Below are 17,897 nucleotides of genomic sequence, written 5' to 3' on the forward strand. Positions count from 1 at the left end.
GAAGTGTACTGTACTAACAACCACAAAAGAAGATCTGGAAAAATCCTTCCGCCCTTGCTGAATCACACTTCTCCAATAACAAGCAATTCAGGAGAGAAAAGCATTTCAACCTATGCAACACTGTAAAATCCTGAGCAGGAGGCTGTAATTCATTCATGTTGTGAGCTGGAGCTCAGGCTGGATACAGAGAGATCTTTCCTAAGATGCATAAGCCAGCCTGCTCCGGGAGTGCAGATGCCAGATGAATCAGCAAGAAGAGGAAGCAACCAAGAGGAAAAATCCAGTCACGTGAACAAATAAATAGATAAATTACAACCTGCATATTAAAGTGACCCACCTTGATAAGACATGCTGCAGGACTGGAAGCCCTCTTTGGATGCAGGACCTACTAGAATGCTGCTGTGCACTTTCTTACCGCTTCACATTCATTCACATTCCTATCAGCACTACAGTTTCACAGGAAAGAAGAAATTCACTGTGCAGTTGCTATACCCTGAATGGCATTCCTGTACCACAGCTCACTCAGTGCATAATGACTGAAACTCATATGCTTCCAACTACCCTGACTTCTGAATTGTCATATTTAACTTTTGAGGAAGATTACTATAAAGAGCTTACGTGGTACATTAAAGAAGCTGCAGCCAGAGAGCAAATGGGACATCTATTAAATGCCTACTTGTCCCCTGCTATTTATTTAGCAACTCTGAAAATATTTTTACAGTCTTTTTTTGGCTATTTTTGAGTCTTGGTATCACAAGAGCACTTTCACAAATGTCGTCTATGCAGGCTGCTAAAATTGTGAAATTACTTTTAATGCTAAATCAGAGAATTAAGGTATCACACAAAGGAATTATCAGCTTGCAGATGGAGACTAAAGAGCTGAATAGGATTTTATTAGCAGTAAAATTCAGAAGCTGCATTCAAAAAAATCTATACATTGATGTCATCTGGGCAGCAAAATCATTTTGGATGCTTTACTTTTGCTCTCTGCCAAGTACTGTGCTCAGCGCAACACAAAGAACTCCTTGGCCCCAAAGACTGCGTTTTAAGGTGATTAGAATTAGATTAATATAAGATTACTTGGCAATTCTTTAAAAGAGTGCCAGCAAAATGGGAAATAAAATTTTAAAACAGCTTTATCACTCATGCAATATAACATCAAGGGTGCTCTGCAAAAACATGAGCTTCGTACATCTCTGACCTTGTGAAGCTTTCATGCCCAGCTTTTAGCGTGGGAGAAGAATATCTAATTTCAGCACAGGCTGCTCTGTGCTTTTTCAAAAATCCCAGTATTTGCACCTGCTACACTGCTAACAAACCAGACGGGGGACACCCAGTCTCTGCTACGGCAGCCCAGGTCTAAGGCTACATTGCTGATGGCTCTGGAGTGTTAGGTGGGAAATAGTGTCAGCCTTGCTGGCTGCAGAACCTCCAGTTGGGTATGTGGCTCTGGGCAACCTGGTCTAGTGGTTGGCAACCCTGCACATAGAAGGGGGGGCTGAAACTAGGTGACCACTGTGGTCCTTTTCAACCCAGGCCATTCCACGAGTCTATGATTTTGGGCAGCTCTCTTTCCCTTATACTCAGCTGTGTGGCACTACTTCATCCCACTGATGAAATTTCCTCATGTGTAACCAGGCATTTGTTTTTTGTAGCTCATGTGACTGTCTCACAAGTGGCATGCTTTGAAGGAAACCCCACCTGCTTTCCTATGAAGATATGCAGTGAGATGAATGAAAAACATACCACACAACATGCAGTAAGTGACACTGTCTGAAGTTCATCAGCAGTGTCAAATTTGGGGATTGAGAACTTCAGTGCATTTCTGCCCTTCATTAAGGGAGAAGGTGGACAACTATTACTTACTATTTTTATTTTCGGCTATATATAATTCAATGTCAAAATTGAAACGTCTGTCTGCAGAGGCAGGAAAATATTTTTATTTCCTCTTTTAATGTCCTAATATATCAACAAGGTTGAAACACTTTAGGAATAAAAATTACCTTTGAAATTACTCAGAATTAGGGTGGGGTTTTTTTGTTGTTTTTGTTTGTTTGTTTGTTTTGTTTTGTTTTTTGTTTTAATTTCAATTAATTCCTTCAATGTTCAAGTATGTATTTCTGATATTCTAAGCATAATAAAAAATGCTTATGCCAAACTATGAGAAAGTGGCAATTGCCACCTGGGGAGTTACACAGAAAACTATAAAATATTCAATTGATCCATAATTCATTTGGTAGCAGACACCCAGCCATCTGGGCTGGGGTGAACTTGCAACTCTGGAATAGGATAGTGATGACTGAAAAAGATTTTGCATTCAGAACAAATGCAGCTACTAAAAAACAAAAACACAAAAACCAACCCAGGAGCTTTTTGTGCATCACTGGTTTTCAGGCTTTACGTTGCTCTACCTACCTACAACTCTTATAACTACAAGCAACCACACTTCAAAAATAAATTCAATGAAGGACAGCCTGGTTGTGACAGAACTGCCACTGACTGTCTCTGCTGGTGTTACATGCACATATCTTGTTACACTATTTAGGTTTCTACCTACATAAAATATTTGATGGATAGCATACAGCATAGGATTCCACAAATGAATTTATTCTCCTTGATTCAACACTTGCTGTAAGCTTGATACACTGCAAAACAGCAAGGCTCTCCAGTGGGCTTGAGATTCAGCTGGAGATAAAAAGTGAAACAGCATAAAAGTTAAAGGTGGACTTCTCAAGAACACCCAGACTTTGATGCAATAGTGGGCATTTTTTTCCCACTGCAATCAGTGGGAAAAACCCCAGCAATTTCGAGAGATGCAACAAGGTCTGGAATGAGAACCACTCAAAATTTCTCCGTGGAGAAATTTTAACTGCTTAACTGCTGTATGAAAGAATGGAAGATCCTTCCTCCCGGAGAATAAAGCTTGGACATCTGTTTTCCAACGCAGAAGCCCTCACATCAAGGCAGAAGGTGGCCTCCAAGGCAGTACGAGTATACTTCTATTTATTAAGATATCTGTCTCAGTTCATAGTCGTTTGTAAGACAACGCTTTGCTTTCAGGAGTATGTAATTTAAGTTAAATGGTGAGTTCTTGATACCTGTGTTAATACAGTGGAAGCTAGTGCAGCATCTCTAAATGACAGCGCTTTCCAAAACAGATGTATAATTGCAAGTCTTAAACCCTCTATTTATGCCGCTAATAGCTCCTCTCTGACCAACGTGAATTTAAAGCATAGTTTAAACTATCAGACATACCAAATTCATATTGAATTGCCTGCAGCTGCTAAGATTTTCTTGGAGTTCATAAAATGATTAGATAAATTCATGGAAGAGAAATCCATTAAGGGCTATAAAGTACAAAGAGATTCACCCAGGAGGCTTGGGAGCACACTACGGAAACACCAGTGTGCCTTGTGCTCACACCTTTTCTACGGTGTCAGCTGTCCAGAAGATGATGCAGCTCAATGGATTGAGTACTGTTACAACTGACATTTACAGCCGAGCTCTGCTAGCAGCCTTGATGTAGAAAAGGACTTTCACAGAAATAAGCATGCGTTCAAGCTTTTGCAGGCCCTAGGCAGGCCGTTCTGGTTACAAAGCAGAGTTGCAAAATGAGTCTTGCTTCCTGTGTGAGACAGTCACATGCAACATGCTGCACTTGAAAATCCTCTTGGAAATGTTTTGTTTTTCCTAAAGAAGATAAGCAAGCTGCTCCCCTCTGCAGGACAGACCAAACAAGCTGGTAAGACTCGTGATCTGTCAGAATGAGACCCTGAACCTTACAGGTCTTGAATTGAACCTTTCCCAAAGGCAATCTCAGAGAACACAGTTTCCCAGTGCACTGAGTACTGACATCTTCTTGCCTCATTTTCTGGTATGTTCTTCCCAGGCTGTGTGGAGCTGCAGTCTTTCTGTTTCAAGAGCACGCAGTTGTTGATCTAAGATTGTAACAAGCCCTACACTGTAGTTTTCCTTTTCCAAACTGCTCCTGGCTGCTTTTCAAAGGCTGGTGCACCCTGAGTGCTAAGGAAAATCTCTTTTCTTTTGCTCCTTGCAACTGCGGTGTCACAGTCTGCATAGTCAGAGTGAGGGTCATGGCTCTCAGCGCACCTCTCTGCTCCTGACAGCTTTTTAGCTGCTCCAAGCATTTAGCGTTTTCTTTTGGTCAAGGAAGAATCTGGCCCTGCTTCCCAGGCAGCAGCATGGGTTGCCAGGTCCTGTCCTCCAACATCTTTGCTTAAAGATCACTGCTGCACCACAGGACACAACTTGTATCTCTGTTTTGGCCTCAGGCATGCAGGTTTCTTGAAGCATTAGACACACTAACTCCTCCTCTGCTAGCAAGCACATCCAGACCTTTCTTCCCCCTTCTCCCCAAAAGGCGTGAAAATACCATACAGGTCACAGAGTTGGACTGAATGCTGATTTCCAGCTTTTCAAGTAGAAAACAGGCAAGGGGCTTATCTGAAAACACACACAGAGAGAAGGTCTTCAAATGTAAAGGGAGTCCATGGCATGCGAGTAATCAGCAAAAGAACTGCCCCACTCCTAGCCCCCCCACCTCTAGCCCATGTCCAGCATGGACTACACTGGAAATGAAAAGCAAAGAAAACTGCTCAGCTGTTTAGGCTGGCTACAACTGAATTACTTTTGCAGGTTTTAAGCCCAGAAGGGTTTTTAATGCTATGCCTTCCCACTGCGTGTGTGGATGATGATACAATGGGCAAACAGGCAACCGTGAATCACAACCCCTTGCTCCCTACAGGCCCATTACAAGATACACATCCCTGAGCGAGAATTCATGGGAGGTGCCTTCTGTGCATGGGACAGATAAGATGAAAGACCTCAGGGGAGATGCACATCTTTGTCTACAATGATAGCATTACTTAATCACCCAGCTTGGTGGAATCTCTAAGAAAAAACATCACACACTGTCATGTGAAAAGCCAACTTCAGTATTAGCAGCACTGGCAGACTGCTCTCTGGAAATAGTGTTTCTCTGGAAATGGCAGTTTCAAAAAGATAAGAATTTGAGTAAGACCACCAACATGAAAAGGATGGCTAACTTAATCCTATTGTTGCCAGTTATGAATTATTCACTGGGCTCCAGCCCATGTGCATGAGGCACACTTTCTAATGCATTCAGACCGCATTACAGATGGCTCCCTGCCATCTGTGCTGAGAACTCCCGTGTGTGCTTATTTTACAGCTGTCCCAATGGGGACAACCATACTTTGACCAGTCTGTACCAGGTTTCTTGACCCTTGAATCCAAGAACTGCCCTCTGCATGCACTATCAGAAATAGACAGACTAACTGCATGGTGGATAGGGACAGAGTACTTAGACCTGAGGAGGGAGCTGCACCAGATATTTAGGAGGTGTGGGAAAATAAGAGGGAGTAAGGTCCTCTTTTTGCCTCCTGCAGCTTTGAGGTGTCACGGCAGAGGTCAGTGCACTTTCCACCTTTTCTGGCTGGCTGCACTGTTCAACCATTTCAGATCCATGAAAATATCTAGTAAAAAACACCTGCAAAATCACAGAGAAAGAACAGGCTTGGGGATCACTGAGGAAGAGCCGGTTGTGACAGGGGAATCAGTACTCAGTCTGAAAACACTGTGTCCAACATAAATTGGTCCCATCCCAGGTACCATCACATCCCTGGGGAAGTGTGCTGGGGTCACCAGCTGAGATTAGTTGATGTGCCTCATTTGTGCATAAAGATTATTTCTCTCTTGCTGTACTTCCAAACTTCATTTCAAAAGTTTGGAGGAAAATTACATCAGACTGAGAATGCCAGACTGATTGCCAGTGCCAATTCTTTTTATCGTTATTTCAAATTGGGGAGAGAAGGAAGGGTAACAAATTAGTTTGGAGAGGAACACATTTTCCTCAGGAAGCAATCCCTTCAAAAACCCAAACCAGACACAGTTTCTACTGCCAAAAGCTCCCATACATAGAAGACATGGCACAGCCAACATCCTGCTGCTTGCACATTCTCTGCAGTCCTGAAATTAGCATGTTTTTTCTTGGTGGGGACAGACAAAGCCAAAACAGCAAAATAAATCCTGGCATTTCCCTCCAGTACTGGGTTAGTGACTACCAGCCAGCGGCCTCAAACAGCTAGACCTAACCCATGGCACAATTTTTTTTCATTTTCCACAGCACGCAGTTCTTGTTCTCCTATTGCTGCAGTTGGCCTTGTAATACTACCAGGCCTTTAGTGACTCTCTACTTAATTATACCAGCCTTCATAGAAATATAATCACACAGGCAGAAAATCTGTGTGAGAGAGAAGTCCCCAGGGCAGCATCTCTTCTGGTGCTGGTTTCCTGGGGAGATGAGGCTGCTGAGACCCTGCTGAAGCCCCATGTGCTTTGCTTGCTTTGATTTGAGAGAACAGCTGAAAGTGAGGCTCTTTCAGAGATATCTAGCATCTCTGGGTATGGCCAACCATAGACCACTCTGCCTGCACACCTCCATTATTAACCCCAAAGGACATTTTTCAGAGGAGCCTAAATAAAACAGAAAGCCACTTTCCATGCTTGCATACAATTTGTCCAGTCTTTGTCTATAGTCACTTTGTTTCTGGCATGGACAAAGTGATTGTCATCCCAGGGCGTACCCAGAGAGCAGAGGGCAAGGAACATTACTGAGAAACACATCTGATGCACGAATTGTACAGCTCAAGCAAACAGGCCTGGCTCTCTTTATTCAATGAACTGGGTAGGACCAGTTCCAGCAACAACAAAATCCCCTGCACAATCCCTCTGGATGATAAGTGGACTCTGCAAGCATCTCCTACTGATTCAAACACAAGAGCATACAGACACTACTGGAATGCTACCTAGTGCATTAAACACTTGTGGCTTGACGCATTAGTACTACCCTTGCCTGTGTCTCCCCAGGCTGCATTGCACCTCTGCCAGGGTAACACAGAGACTGAACCAGAAGCTAAACTTACCCACTGTCTTTACAGGAGCTGTATTTGTCATGTGAAACCAACAGGTCCACAGTTTTGTACAATGGATCTCCCAGTACAAAGCTGTGAGCAATAACTGTGGAAGGGAGGTGTTCTTGGCTTGAGTCACAAGAAGCCAGCTATGCAGATAAATCCAGCTGCAACTACCAGGAATTTCACGCATAACTCACAGAACAGAACCATTTCCTCACAGACAGAAGTGATCAGCGATGTATCATCTTCTCTCATAAAGCTACATTTACAGAGGGTTATGTAGATTTAATTCTACGTATCAGGGAAAAAGTAATGCCAGCAATGAAATGCTAATACAAGCCCACTAACAGAAAAATACATTTTTTTCCAGCAGTAGTTACTGGCAGCAACCTTCCCAGTAGGAGGACAACAGTAAACAGCATTAGGACTAAGACACCCACTGATATGCACTAAACAGGTACCTCCAACAGGTGTCATTCTGCCATTCACTGATGCTCCTCTGGAAGATTCCTTGCTACATCCATTAGCAGTGAGCAGTAACCTTTATTTGCTCTCCTTGAAATATACCTGAACAATTTGTCCAACACTTTGACAATTCAGTCTAATTATCTGGGCAGGTATCTGATGAAGTCCAACACAATTACATTCTCACTGCTGGCAGCCAAGCCCATGCATGTACACCTGGGCAGCAGGAACGAAATGCAGTCCTGCTCCAGCTAACTCGTTTCTGCTTCACAGTGAGGATCTGGCAATCTCTAGCTGTACTCTGCATATCGCACCACATTTCCTGCTAAATCTTTGTAAGGAGAGGGCAACCATTGGCTCCTCTGCTGCTCCAGGCAGCACAGTCTGCAAGGTCTCAAATTCCACTAATTCACATTCCTGGATGGGGTCCATAGCAGACAAGTACCACTGGGGGCCTTAAATTAAGCAGCAGGAAGCAAGCTAAGTAGGCAGTAGGAAAAACTTAAAGAGCATACAAGGGACTGGAAGAGAATGGAAATGTGCGTGTGTGGGTGGGTTCTCTAGGTCTTAGAGAAGTTGTGTGATGTGCCCGGTGTGTTCATGTGCACAGAAAGAGTAATCATGCTTTTCTCTCCCATCACACCTCCAAATGACAGTGACAATGTCAACTCCACACCTGCCTGTGTTCAAGGCACAGGGCTCTGAAGCGCCAAAGCAGCTTGCCCCAAACACAACAGTTTTTTTTCTCTCTCTAGGCTTCCAAAGGGTTGGCAGGCAAATCTGAGCTCCAGACAAAGGAACAAACCAATATATGAGATCTGTCTGCACAGTACAAAGCCAATGACACAGTATCCAATGACATCTCAGTCCTACCTTGTTGGAGATGCAGTGACACTGCACTGTATGTCACAACGCAGGAGAGGAACTGATTTTCCTGAAGTCGCTCAAGACTATTTTCTTAGGGTAACTGCAAAGTTTGGATGTTTTAGACCACTGACATATGGAATCAAATGTGAACTCTCAGGGATTGCCCTTTCCCAACAGGAGAGGCGATTATATTCCCTCTGTTTTAGCGAGCAGATACACAGAACTGCAAAGAAGTGGTGGGAACTCCAAGTAGCTTATTTCATATAACAGAAAAAAAGAAAAAGCCACAGATTCTAAGTGTGTCCTGCTGGAAGGAAACACGTTGAAGACTGCAGTAATTATAGCCTGCGAGACACAACCACCCCACCACCCAACATATTCAAAAGATCCAGCTCTACATGTGGCGGATTTCCACCCATTTCAAAGGGAGGCCTTCAATGGGTCTGACTGGCTCAGGTTCCCACCCCAGACATTTTCCCAGGTTGAAGATCCACTTACCTGCCTGGTTTGTGGTTACATTTACAGACACAAACTGCCGGACTCCAGGGTTCTGGTCGGACACTCCATTCACTGCCTCAATTTCAAAGGTATAGTTTGTATGAGCAAGCAGATCCACCATCATGACAGAGGTGTTTTTCAGGCCGGTTTGCTGGGGGAGGTACCTGACATGACTGCCACATGCCTCGCACAGACCTGAGTGTGAGTTGCACTTCTTGCATGCAATATAATAAGACACATCTTTCCTTCCACCAGTATCAGCAGGGGGAATCCATTCCAGAAAGACACTAGTCTCGTTAACATTTGAGATGGCACTCCGAGGAGCAGAGGGGGGTCCTGGTTTGCAAAGTGAGAAAAACACATGATAAAAACAGTATTATCAGTCATCCTGCTCTCTACTACTCTTTGGTTGAAAAGAGATGCTGTGTTGCTCATGTGCCAAAAAGCACACAGACAATTTTGCAGGAGCAGCCAAAGAAGACAGAAGACGGGGATTCAAGCCTTCCCACCTTACCTTAAGAGGTTTGTGTTGGGACACAAAGCCATCTCTAAGTGAGGGCAAGACACAGGTCTGGCTCAAAAATAATAAGGGCAGCACATTTCATAACTGGGATGTTGCATCTAGTATTCTCTTCGTTCTGCTTGCTAAGGGAGCTGCAAATCTTTGCTCTGTCCCAGCCAACATTGGCTTACCTGGGAGGCAAGATTCCCCCTTCTTGCCCCACTGCCCCCGTACTGCTAGCCTTGGATCCTTAAAAAAGATACATACTGGTGTATTCCCACTACTCTGCCAATTCAGACACTAAATTCTATTCATCCACCCACCTCTGCCAATTAGCTCTTTGGCAACAATAAAACCTAAGTTTGGGCATCCAAATCATACCTAAGTGAGACACTCTACGTACCTCAAAGCAGATGGTAATCTACACAGGCCACTGGAAACACAGCCGTATCTGGCTACTCAACAGCAGCCTTCGTGATCCCTGCCAAGCTCTCAGCACTAGCACGATTGGTTAGTCACACTGTGCTTGCTTATTTTGCCAAGCCTCCACACTCGGTATGTCAGTATGGCGCTGGCAATGCTATCTAAGGAGGAACAGCTGCTGTGGAACTATCAGAGCTCCTGCAGATGTGGTCTGTTTTCCTTCATCCTGCTGGGAGAGGCTGTGGCTGGGCAAAGAAAGCTGTATTAGATGCTCAAGTCACGATTTACAAAAGGAACTCCCAGTTCAGCAGGTGGCTGTGCTGCCCATCTGAAGACATCCTCGAGACCATTTACATGCTGAGGATGCTGGCATGACCTTTCCAAAAGTCAGAGGCAACTGACAGTGTGCATTATCACCAGTTACTCCTGCAACCCCTGGCAATGCTCTGTAGATGTCTCCCAGTGAGATGAGTAGGACAGCCCAGGCAGATCTCTCAGCACAGAGGCCACAGCCAACTTGAAAAGCTCACACTTCACTCAATAGCTTTGAGTTACAAAAATCTAACCATCTGGTGAGGAAAAGGGATACAGTGCCCAGAAGATACTTTGAGAAACTTTTTGTTTTAATAGACTTGTCTTGGAGATGAAGGGCAAGCCGACGATACGCCCTGAAGATGATGTGAGAGGACAGCAAGATTCTCATGCAAGAGACTCACATGGGGAAACTGATCAAAGAAAGGTGGGATGGATTTTAGTGGCAGCATTACCAGAAGCTATAGAGCAAAGACTGAGATTTTTCCAAGAAGGTAACAGACTTCCACACAGTTTGAATGAAGTTGTCAAAACCCATGAGCAGCTCCTTGAAAAGAGCCTGTCAGCTGACTTTACAGCTAGAAACCTGTACAAATTTAACAGCCTGTCTTAGCTTGTCATCTTCTAGTTTTGTTGTGATGATTGAACTCAACTTGTTATTTAAAATGGGCAATGTTGTAAAACTGAATCTACCTTCAGTTTCTCACTATTTTCCCTCCCTACTTCCCCTTTTTAAGTCTATAAATTGGTAATGCTTATGAAACACTGCAATGATCTCAACTCAAGCTATTCTGATTCAGCAAGAAACTCAACGCCAGAGGGAAATAAATATTCCTGATTTTTTTTTTTCTTCAGAGAAAAACAGTCAAAGACAAAAGCTAGGTTAGTTTAGGAAATGGCAGCTCAGCTTTGTCAGAGGTACAGCAGCCATGCCAACTCCCAACAAAGCCAGGATGTTCCTCTATAAGAGGACCACAACAATAACAGCTTCACATTGGTATAAATGGGGAATAAGCACACTTTCCCTGGGCAGAAGGCAGCTGAGGGAGCTGATGCATAGTGGTGGCAGAGCAGGCCGTGCCCAGGCTGAGCATTCTTACAGGCCGCCTCTCGCCAGCAGCACCACGGGGGGACAGTGCTGATTAGCTAATGACACCACAGGACAGCAGCAGTCAGAACTATCTTCCAGCCTCTCATCCTCACACTGATAATAATGGGGGCTACAAAATCCATCTCAAGAGCTGTGTGGGGTTATAGCCACTGCACTCAAGGGTTTTTTTTTACTGGTTAAATTGTCCGATTTTTCCTTCCGCTGGATGAATGCCTTTCACTGCTACCAGTATTCTAAGAGAAAAATAAAAGAACTCAGGCACAAAAAAAACCCCACAAAAAACATTTACTGGACAACATGCCTTTAACAGGGGATAAATTATCGCTTTTGTAAAGGCAGTAGAGGTTTGTACTCTCTTTGCACAGAAGAGTCAGCTGCTCTTCTTGAAGGCTTAAAAACATGCTTTGAAGCTAGTGGGAATGGGTAACCTATAAAATTAGCATTCTCAGAGGGTATGAGATAAAAATCTCTGATAAAGGTCTTTAGGTGTCTGCACGTATCTAACAGGACCTGCCTGAAGAATCCTGAAACTGCACGAGTAAATCTTTGAAAAATCTCAGCTGGGAGAACAAACCAGTGTTTTTGCTTCAGAAAAGGTGGGGCCCCAGATCTGCTAACAAGCTCTATTTTAATTTACAGCTTCCCTTCATCAAGGATGTACATATTCGTTTTCTGTTTTTCTTTTTTTAATTTGTTACTTTGTGCCCTAAGCAGGCAGTGAAGCTAAGATTCACCATTTCTGCAGAATGATTCACTGACCAGAGGGAAGTAATTTCTGAAGATAAAGGTATTGATGTTTTCCTTCATGGACAGCTAACCTGTTTGCTGATATGCATATTTTTAAAAAATAAATTGAGAGAGAAATTTCCCGAGACACAAATATATATTTTATATATATGTGTGTGTGTGTGTACAAAGAGTTAACCGTACCATTTGAGAACAGCATGTTACACCAAACACTACAAAAACGTCAGTGCATCCCATAAATCACACTCTTTCTTCTGTGTTTTTTGTGCCATTCACCTTAACTCATACTGTCTCTGTATACTTTGAACTACAACAGGATTAATCATCTGAGATGGGAGAGGGGAAACGAGTGAAAAATAGTAGTTTTCATTCAAAATTGATGTTCTGCAAGAACTGAAGTTAGGACTACTTATCAAGAAATCAAGCTCAAAAACTTCCTGGGAGATGCATGTAACAATATTAAGAATTCTCAAATGCCTGTCAGAACTGAATTTTTTTTGTTTGATGGTAATAGCTCTTTTGGACTGCATCACAGCACTATAAATTTGAAAACTGCCAAGCATTACTTATAAAACATGCTGAAGGAACTGAGAAAATTAAATAAAAATGTATTTGTGTTGTGTCCTCTGCCTCATGCTTGTCTGAACAGTTGATAGTGGTTTAGCAGTTTTCTTTAGCAGTGGTGGTGATGGTGGGGAGACTCATGGCAGCTTGAGAGCAAAAGGCATTATCTTTAAATTAAGAAAGTGTGATTTTATAGCTACACCAACTGGCATGGGGACCTTGCAGGTGTAGAGCTGAAAACAAACATTGATGTATTCTCTAAAATTAACTAGATTTCAAGTTGAGGAAATTCTATGAATATTATTAACTTCTGCTGTAATAAATAACAGAAACATTCACAAAACTTAACAGTGTTTTCCTATCCATCAAGACTCTAAGTCTCTCTTACTTGCGTTTCAGCTCACGACAAGATGTTCCCCTGCAAATCTTACAGGATTGGGTTCAAAATGTTAGTGTTGTCACCTACTCTTTACTATCCTTACCAAAATTTACTTTGCCTGCAAATGAGCTGGGGTAATGCACAGGCTCTCCTTACCACCTCTAACACAGACACAGCTGGATTAGCACAAAATCCCAAGAAAGGATGTATAGGACAAGGAAGGATGACTTAGCACACTGAAGCGCACAGAGAGGGCTCAGATGATGCACTCAGCTTTTGGGAGTAGTAAGTATAAATCTCACCAGAGATGCTTCAATACCCTATACTACTGTACCAGTTTGCTCTGTATGTGGCATAGCAGCCATCCTCCGAAACAGTGGGCTAGAGAAGTAAGCGGTGCCTGAGTCAGCATTAAAACTCTCATTTGCCTCAAAACACTCAGTACTCTGCCAAGCCACATCCAAATACAGCTTCACACACCACTGGTGTGTGCACTGCCTGGACTTTAAACAAGCTTATAGTAAGCTTTCAAAACAATCAAACAAAAATCAATCGTTAAAACCCTCAAACAGCAACAAACAAACAAAAAAAAAACCAAACTAGCTAATCATCATCAACAGCAACAAAAAACAAACCACTACCACCAACAAAATAAAACCCAAGTAAAAAAAGCATATAAAAGGAATACACTATTCATGGCATCATAAATTACAGTCTTTACCTACAGGATTCAGACTGTGCCAGAAACCCTATGCTCAGGTCATGGGCTTGCATAAATCTCTTCTTCAGAGCTGGTTGCTTCTTTTCTGTGCTAACTCACCAGCAGGACTGTCTGGCATTACTTTGCCTTGGCTTTGGTTTTGTCTGCTCAAAAGAAGCTGATTTTGTGTGCCTTTTCAGAGTTCTCCTCTTCCCATTTCCCAATACCACCAATACTGGTCCTTTCTCTCATTTATCAAAGTTTTTAAAGACATATCCCAGGGTACAATAGACATCAGGGAGTCCTGTTGTCATAGCTTCCCATACCATAGCCCATCCTAGCCACAACTTTGATGCCACAGTACTGCTACTGTCACATTGCCTGAGACTGCCTTATTCTTCCGTGTAGCACAACTTCAACAGCCATGTGCTTCACATTCCTTAACATAAAAGGTAAATACTGAGATCAAGGGCCTTGTTTCTCCTGTGTTTCCTGCGCCAAGTGACTATTCCAGGTGGGAAAAGATCTGCTGAGAGCAGGCAGTCTTCCTATGTGAAGAGACTCTCCAACTGGAACAGCCTATTTCCTTCTCTTTTTTGAAGCGCCAACTCGAGAAGCTAGAAAAGACAGCTTTATTCACCAGGATGAAGGCACAGTAAGTGCCACATCCAACCCCAGTTTTCATGCCTGTCCCTGCAGTCCTTTGCTCTCTGCTCTTTTCCATTCTGCTTACAAATCTCTCCTCCTCATCCCTGCAGGAAGGACAGCCAGGAGAAGAGCCCTGTGACATGATGCACATTACTATGCCACTGACACAACTTTAAAGGGATCTAGCATCTACTCAACTGTGAACTTCCCACTCCTGGAAAGGATTATGCAAAGGAAACAGGATGGAAGTCATCTTTATATCACTCCCAGGTGGCTCTGAGCAAGCATGTGGACTGAACTTACACAACTGCTTTTTCTCCATTGCTGACGTCCCCTGGAAGTTCTGCCTGCTCCTGCCCCAGTAGTTCAGCTCCTCTTCAGTCCCTTTTAATCAATTTTGCCTGCAAAATTACATTTGGACCCTGACAGATCTGGCCCCACAAAAATCCATGGCCTGTGCTACACACAGGGATACTAGCTGGGAGTATGGAAACTGATGCCCTAAGTACTTGAAATATAAAACAAACAAACAACCAGCCTTCAAGCTATAGATGAAAGAATAACAGGACAAGGGTAAAACTAGTGATTCTGATTTCACCAATTCAACTCTTAAAACCCCAATTTGCTTGTTATACCACCCTTCCCACATCAGGAGATAAGCTCTACGTCTTTTATAGCAATTTGGAGATGCATTTTCTCCTTGCAAGTTTTGAGACTACCTTGAAGAATAACAATCTCCAGGTGGCTTGGAAAGGCAAGGTTCTCTCCCTCACTACTGAAAGTGAGTTGAGAGATGATGCTAAGCAGGACCATATATACTCATATCTACAGCAGACAATCACTATCCATAGTTTCGTTCACATATGTGCCTGACCCAGGTACCTATGCACACACTTGAGTGCAGTGCTGCTGGCTGAGAACATCTCTGGATGCTTGAAGAGCAAACTACAAGAGATGGAGCATCTGTTTGTTACTTAAGTGCTCCTCAAGCTTAACAGCATCTTTCCAAAAGTGCTTTCCAAAGGGCTGAGTCTCCTCATGTAACTGGGGGTATGGTGGACAAAGCTAGTGACATTAAGACTGTGTCAGACTAGCTCAGACTGAAGCCCAGAGCCTGTAAAAGCACATTAGGATCATAATGTCTAGTCACAGTACAGGAACAGCTCAAAAGGATTAAAAACAACCCTATAAGCACATGCTTACTTGTACAGGCCATTGTAGGTGGGTCTGATTCCCTCCTAAAATAGTGCTCTTCACACAGGCAAGATGTGGATGCTTCATCAAGCGTGTAGCTGTGAGGGGGACATTTGCTGCAGGATGGACTGTGGGGTGAAGCTTTGAAGAACCCAGGTCTGCATACTGTAAAAAGAAGAACCACAGACTAAGCTCTCCCATCATGAAATTAGTGTCTTCACATTTCCTTTTAAAAACATGTCTTCAGCTACAAAGAAAACAGACAAACACTCGCAAGCTATTTGGTTTGTATATTTCAAAACAAGTCTACTCCACCAGTGTACAATGAACGCTTAAATATCTGCATGAAAAGAAAATGAGAATCTGTTGACTATATTTCCCCCCTAGCATCTGCCTTTGCTGAGTATTTATTTTCTATGTTGAATGCATGAGGTAACATCTTTTCTCTCTGCTTTAGAAAACATTATTGAGTTTGGGATTTTTTTTCATTCAGTTTTAGAAAAGCACGTAAAATACATCTTGTGGTTTTTGTTTAAGATGTTCTATACCCAGAAATCAATGTCTCGGCAAACAATAACAATACAGTGGTGGAGGGGATCTTGAGATCGAAAGCTTTAAGAGATTGTGATAAGGCTACTTTCCTAGGGCTTCCTACTCTGAAAACCTATGATGAATTTTAAAGTACTCTATATAAGACAGATTGCTCTGGGTATAGCCTGAATCAAGCATGCTTGCCATGCAGGGTGCTCCTTCTGGCTCCAATATATATGCACGATAAAGCACAAAGCCTCTATATAAGAAATTCTTGTGTTCTCACAAATGTAATATATTGGCTAAGGATAGCTTAGAATTTTTTATTTTCTTTCTTTTAACAGAATTTGAACTCAGTACAGCAATACTTTGTTTCCAAGCTCATGGAACAAGCGCTATTTCAGCTAAGCAATGATCTCTGCATTCATTCACCTCTGTGTGCATGCAGCACAAGCAGTGACAGTTATAGGTTTGTGTGTTTCCATCTTGTCTTTAGAAAAAGGCTAAGTGGACCTGTAATCATATAGTTGGTATACAGAATTACAAGGCCACAGTTACCATGAAGAAAAACAAAGCACAAACAAAACCTGTGGAAAACCTGATTTGTTGGTCACCTCAAAAAGCAAAGATATATAAACACGTTGCCTGACTCCAAAAAGCTGCCACATTTCTCCCTTCAAAGATGCTCTTATGTCCAGTATGGTGTCAATGATGGACAGGCCTTGCCATTAAGATTTACAGGAGTTACCTGGAAATCCCAGAACCTTTCCATCTGCACTCAAACATCCCCAGCTGAATAACAAATGAGCTCACAGCAGAAGCATTTATACTATCCCACCATCAATGTCCCAGACAAACACAGCACGAAGGCCACGTGCTAAAATTCAACTGGAAGATGTGATGACTGAGTTCAACTTTCCTGCAGATAAAGTGTAAATTTTTATTATTAATCCCTTTTCCTCTGAAGGACCAAGTAGGACAACTGGCTCTAAAGTTGACTCTGCTCCCTGTAGTACTAGAGAAACTCTCTTGACGTCTTCCCCTTTCATCAAACCTTTTCATCAAAGGTGAGACACTTGCACATCAACTCCTATCAAAAACACAAGGTGTTTTATTTGGTATGGCAGCTATTCTGGCGTCAGCTCTCTACAATACAGTGAGAAAATCCCTTGGAATCAACCAACAAGTCTTTGCTGATGGAGATCACCCGTGCAGCAAAAGGGATGGCAATCCAGGAGCAAACCATACACCTCCCCAGGCTCCACCTCCAATTTTGCCTGGACCATGCAAGCAATTCCCAAAATTGAACAGCATTCAATTATTTTTCCATATTTAGGCTGTGAGTTCTGAAGCACACAGTCCTTATCTTGTAGCCATGCGCAGGGTGCAGTGAACATACCTACGGTTGAACTTATTCTAGATAATCACTAACAGACTTGCTGCAAGCTGCCCTGATGTCTTAAGGCACATTTCTCAGTTTCTAACACAGAGTTTCTTTACTTTATTTACTTCATAGCTATCTTCAGATGCTGCCCTATCTGTACAGCAGGAATAGTTACAAAACGGTATGGAGAGTCTTCAGGTAGAGGAGACCATGACATGGTTCTAGCCTTTAATTTGTATTTCAAAGACAGATCAAAACTCACTTGCATATGCAGACAAAAGAGATCGGAGAATGAAAACATAAACACATATGAAGTATAAAGAGTGCAACCCACGTCTAGTGTGTACTCAAAGTAATTAGCCTTCAGAAAAGGACTTGAATTTATCTCATTACGAGCCATCAAGACAGACAGAAAATCATTAAATCATTATGGCACGAGAGTTTACTGTGCTTCTATTGTGTGCAAAGCAGCAAATGCAACATAAATCAGTTTTCCTCAACATATTTTCAACGAGGTGCAGTTTGTTAATGATGGTATGATACATAGCTCAGCTTGAAGGGAATGTTTTGTTTCATGAGTAAGCACACTGCCAACAGATTCACAACACCAATAACCTTT

The 17,897-nt window shown here is 42.7% G+C and overlaps 1 protein-coding gene across 9 annotated transcripts in view; it reads right to left on the reverse strand.

Annotated features, from left to right (window-relative positions):
• EPHA5 (EPH receptor A5) overlaps window positions 1–17,897 on the reverse strand; it is a 184,616-nt gene that overhangs the window by 79,136 nt on the left and 87,583 nt on the right. For 7 of the 9 annotated variants that reach the window (XM_031553074.1, XM_019614692.2, XM_019614693.2 and 4 more), the window contains exons 3-4: window positions 15,373–15,528; window positions 8,784–9,119 (exon numbers count right to left, since the gene is read on the reverse strand). The exons of 1 other annotated variant lie outside the window; for it this stretch is intronic. In XM_031553074.1, the coding sequence (XP_031408934.1) occupies window positions 8,784–9,119; window positions 15,373–15,528 (492 nt within the window). The remainder of the gene's footprint in view (window positions 1–8,783; window positions 9,120–15,372; window positions 15,529–17,897) is intronic. One more of the 9 variants, XM_010709893.3, reaches the window with a different exon arrangement.

Source organism: Meleagris gallopavo, chromosome 4 (genome assembly GCF_000146605.3).
Source record: "Meleagris gallopavo isolate NT-WF06-2002-E0010 breed Aviagen turkey brand Nicholas breeding stock chromosome 4, Turkey_5.1, whole genome shotgun sequence".
Classification (NCBI taxonomy): Eukaryota; Metazoa; Chordata; class Aves; order Galliformes; family Phasianidae; genus Meleagris; species Meleagris gallopavo.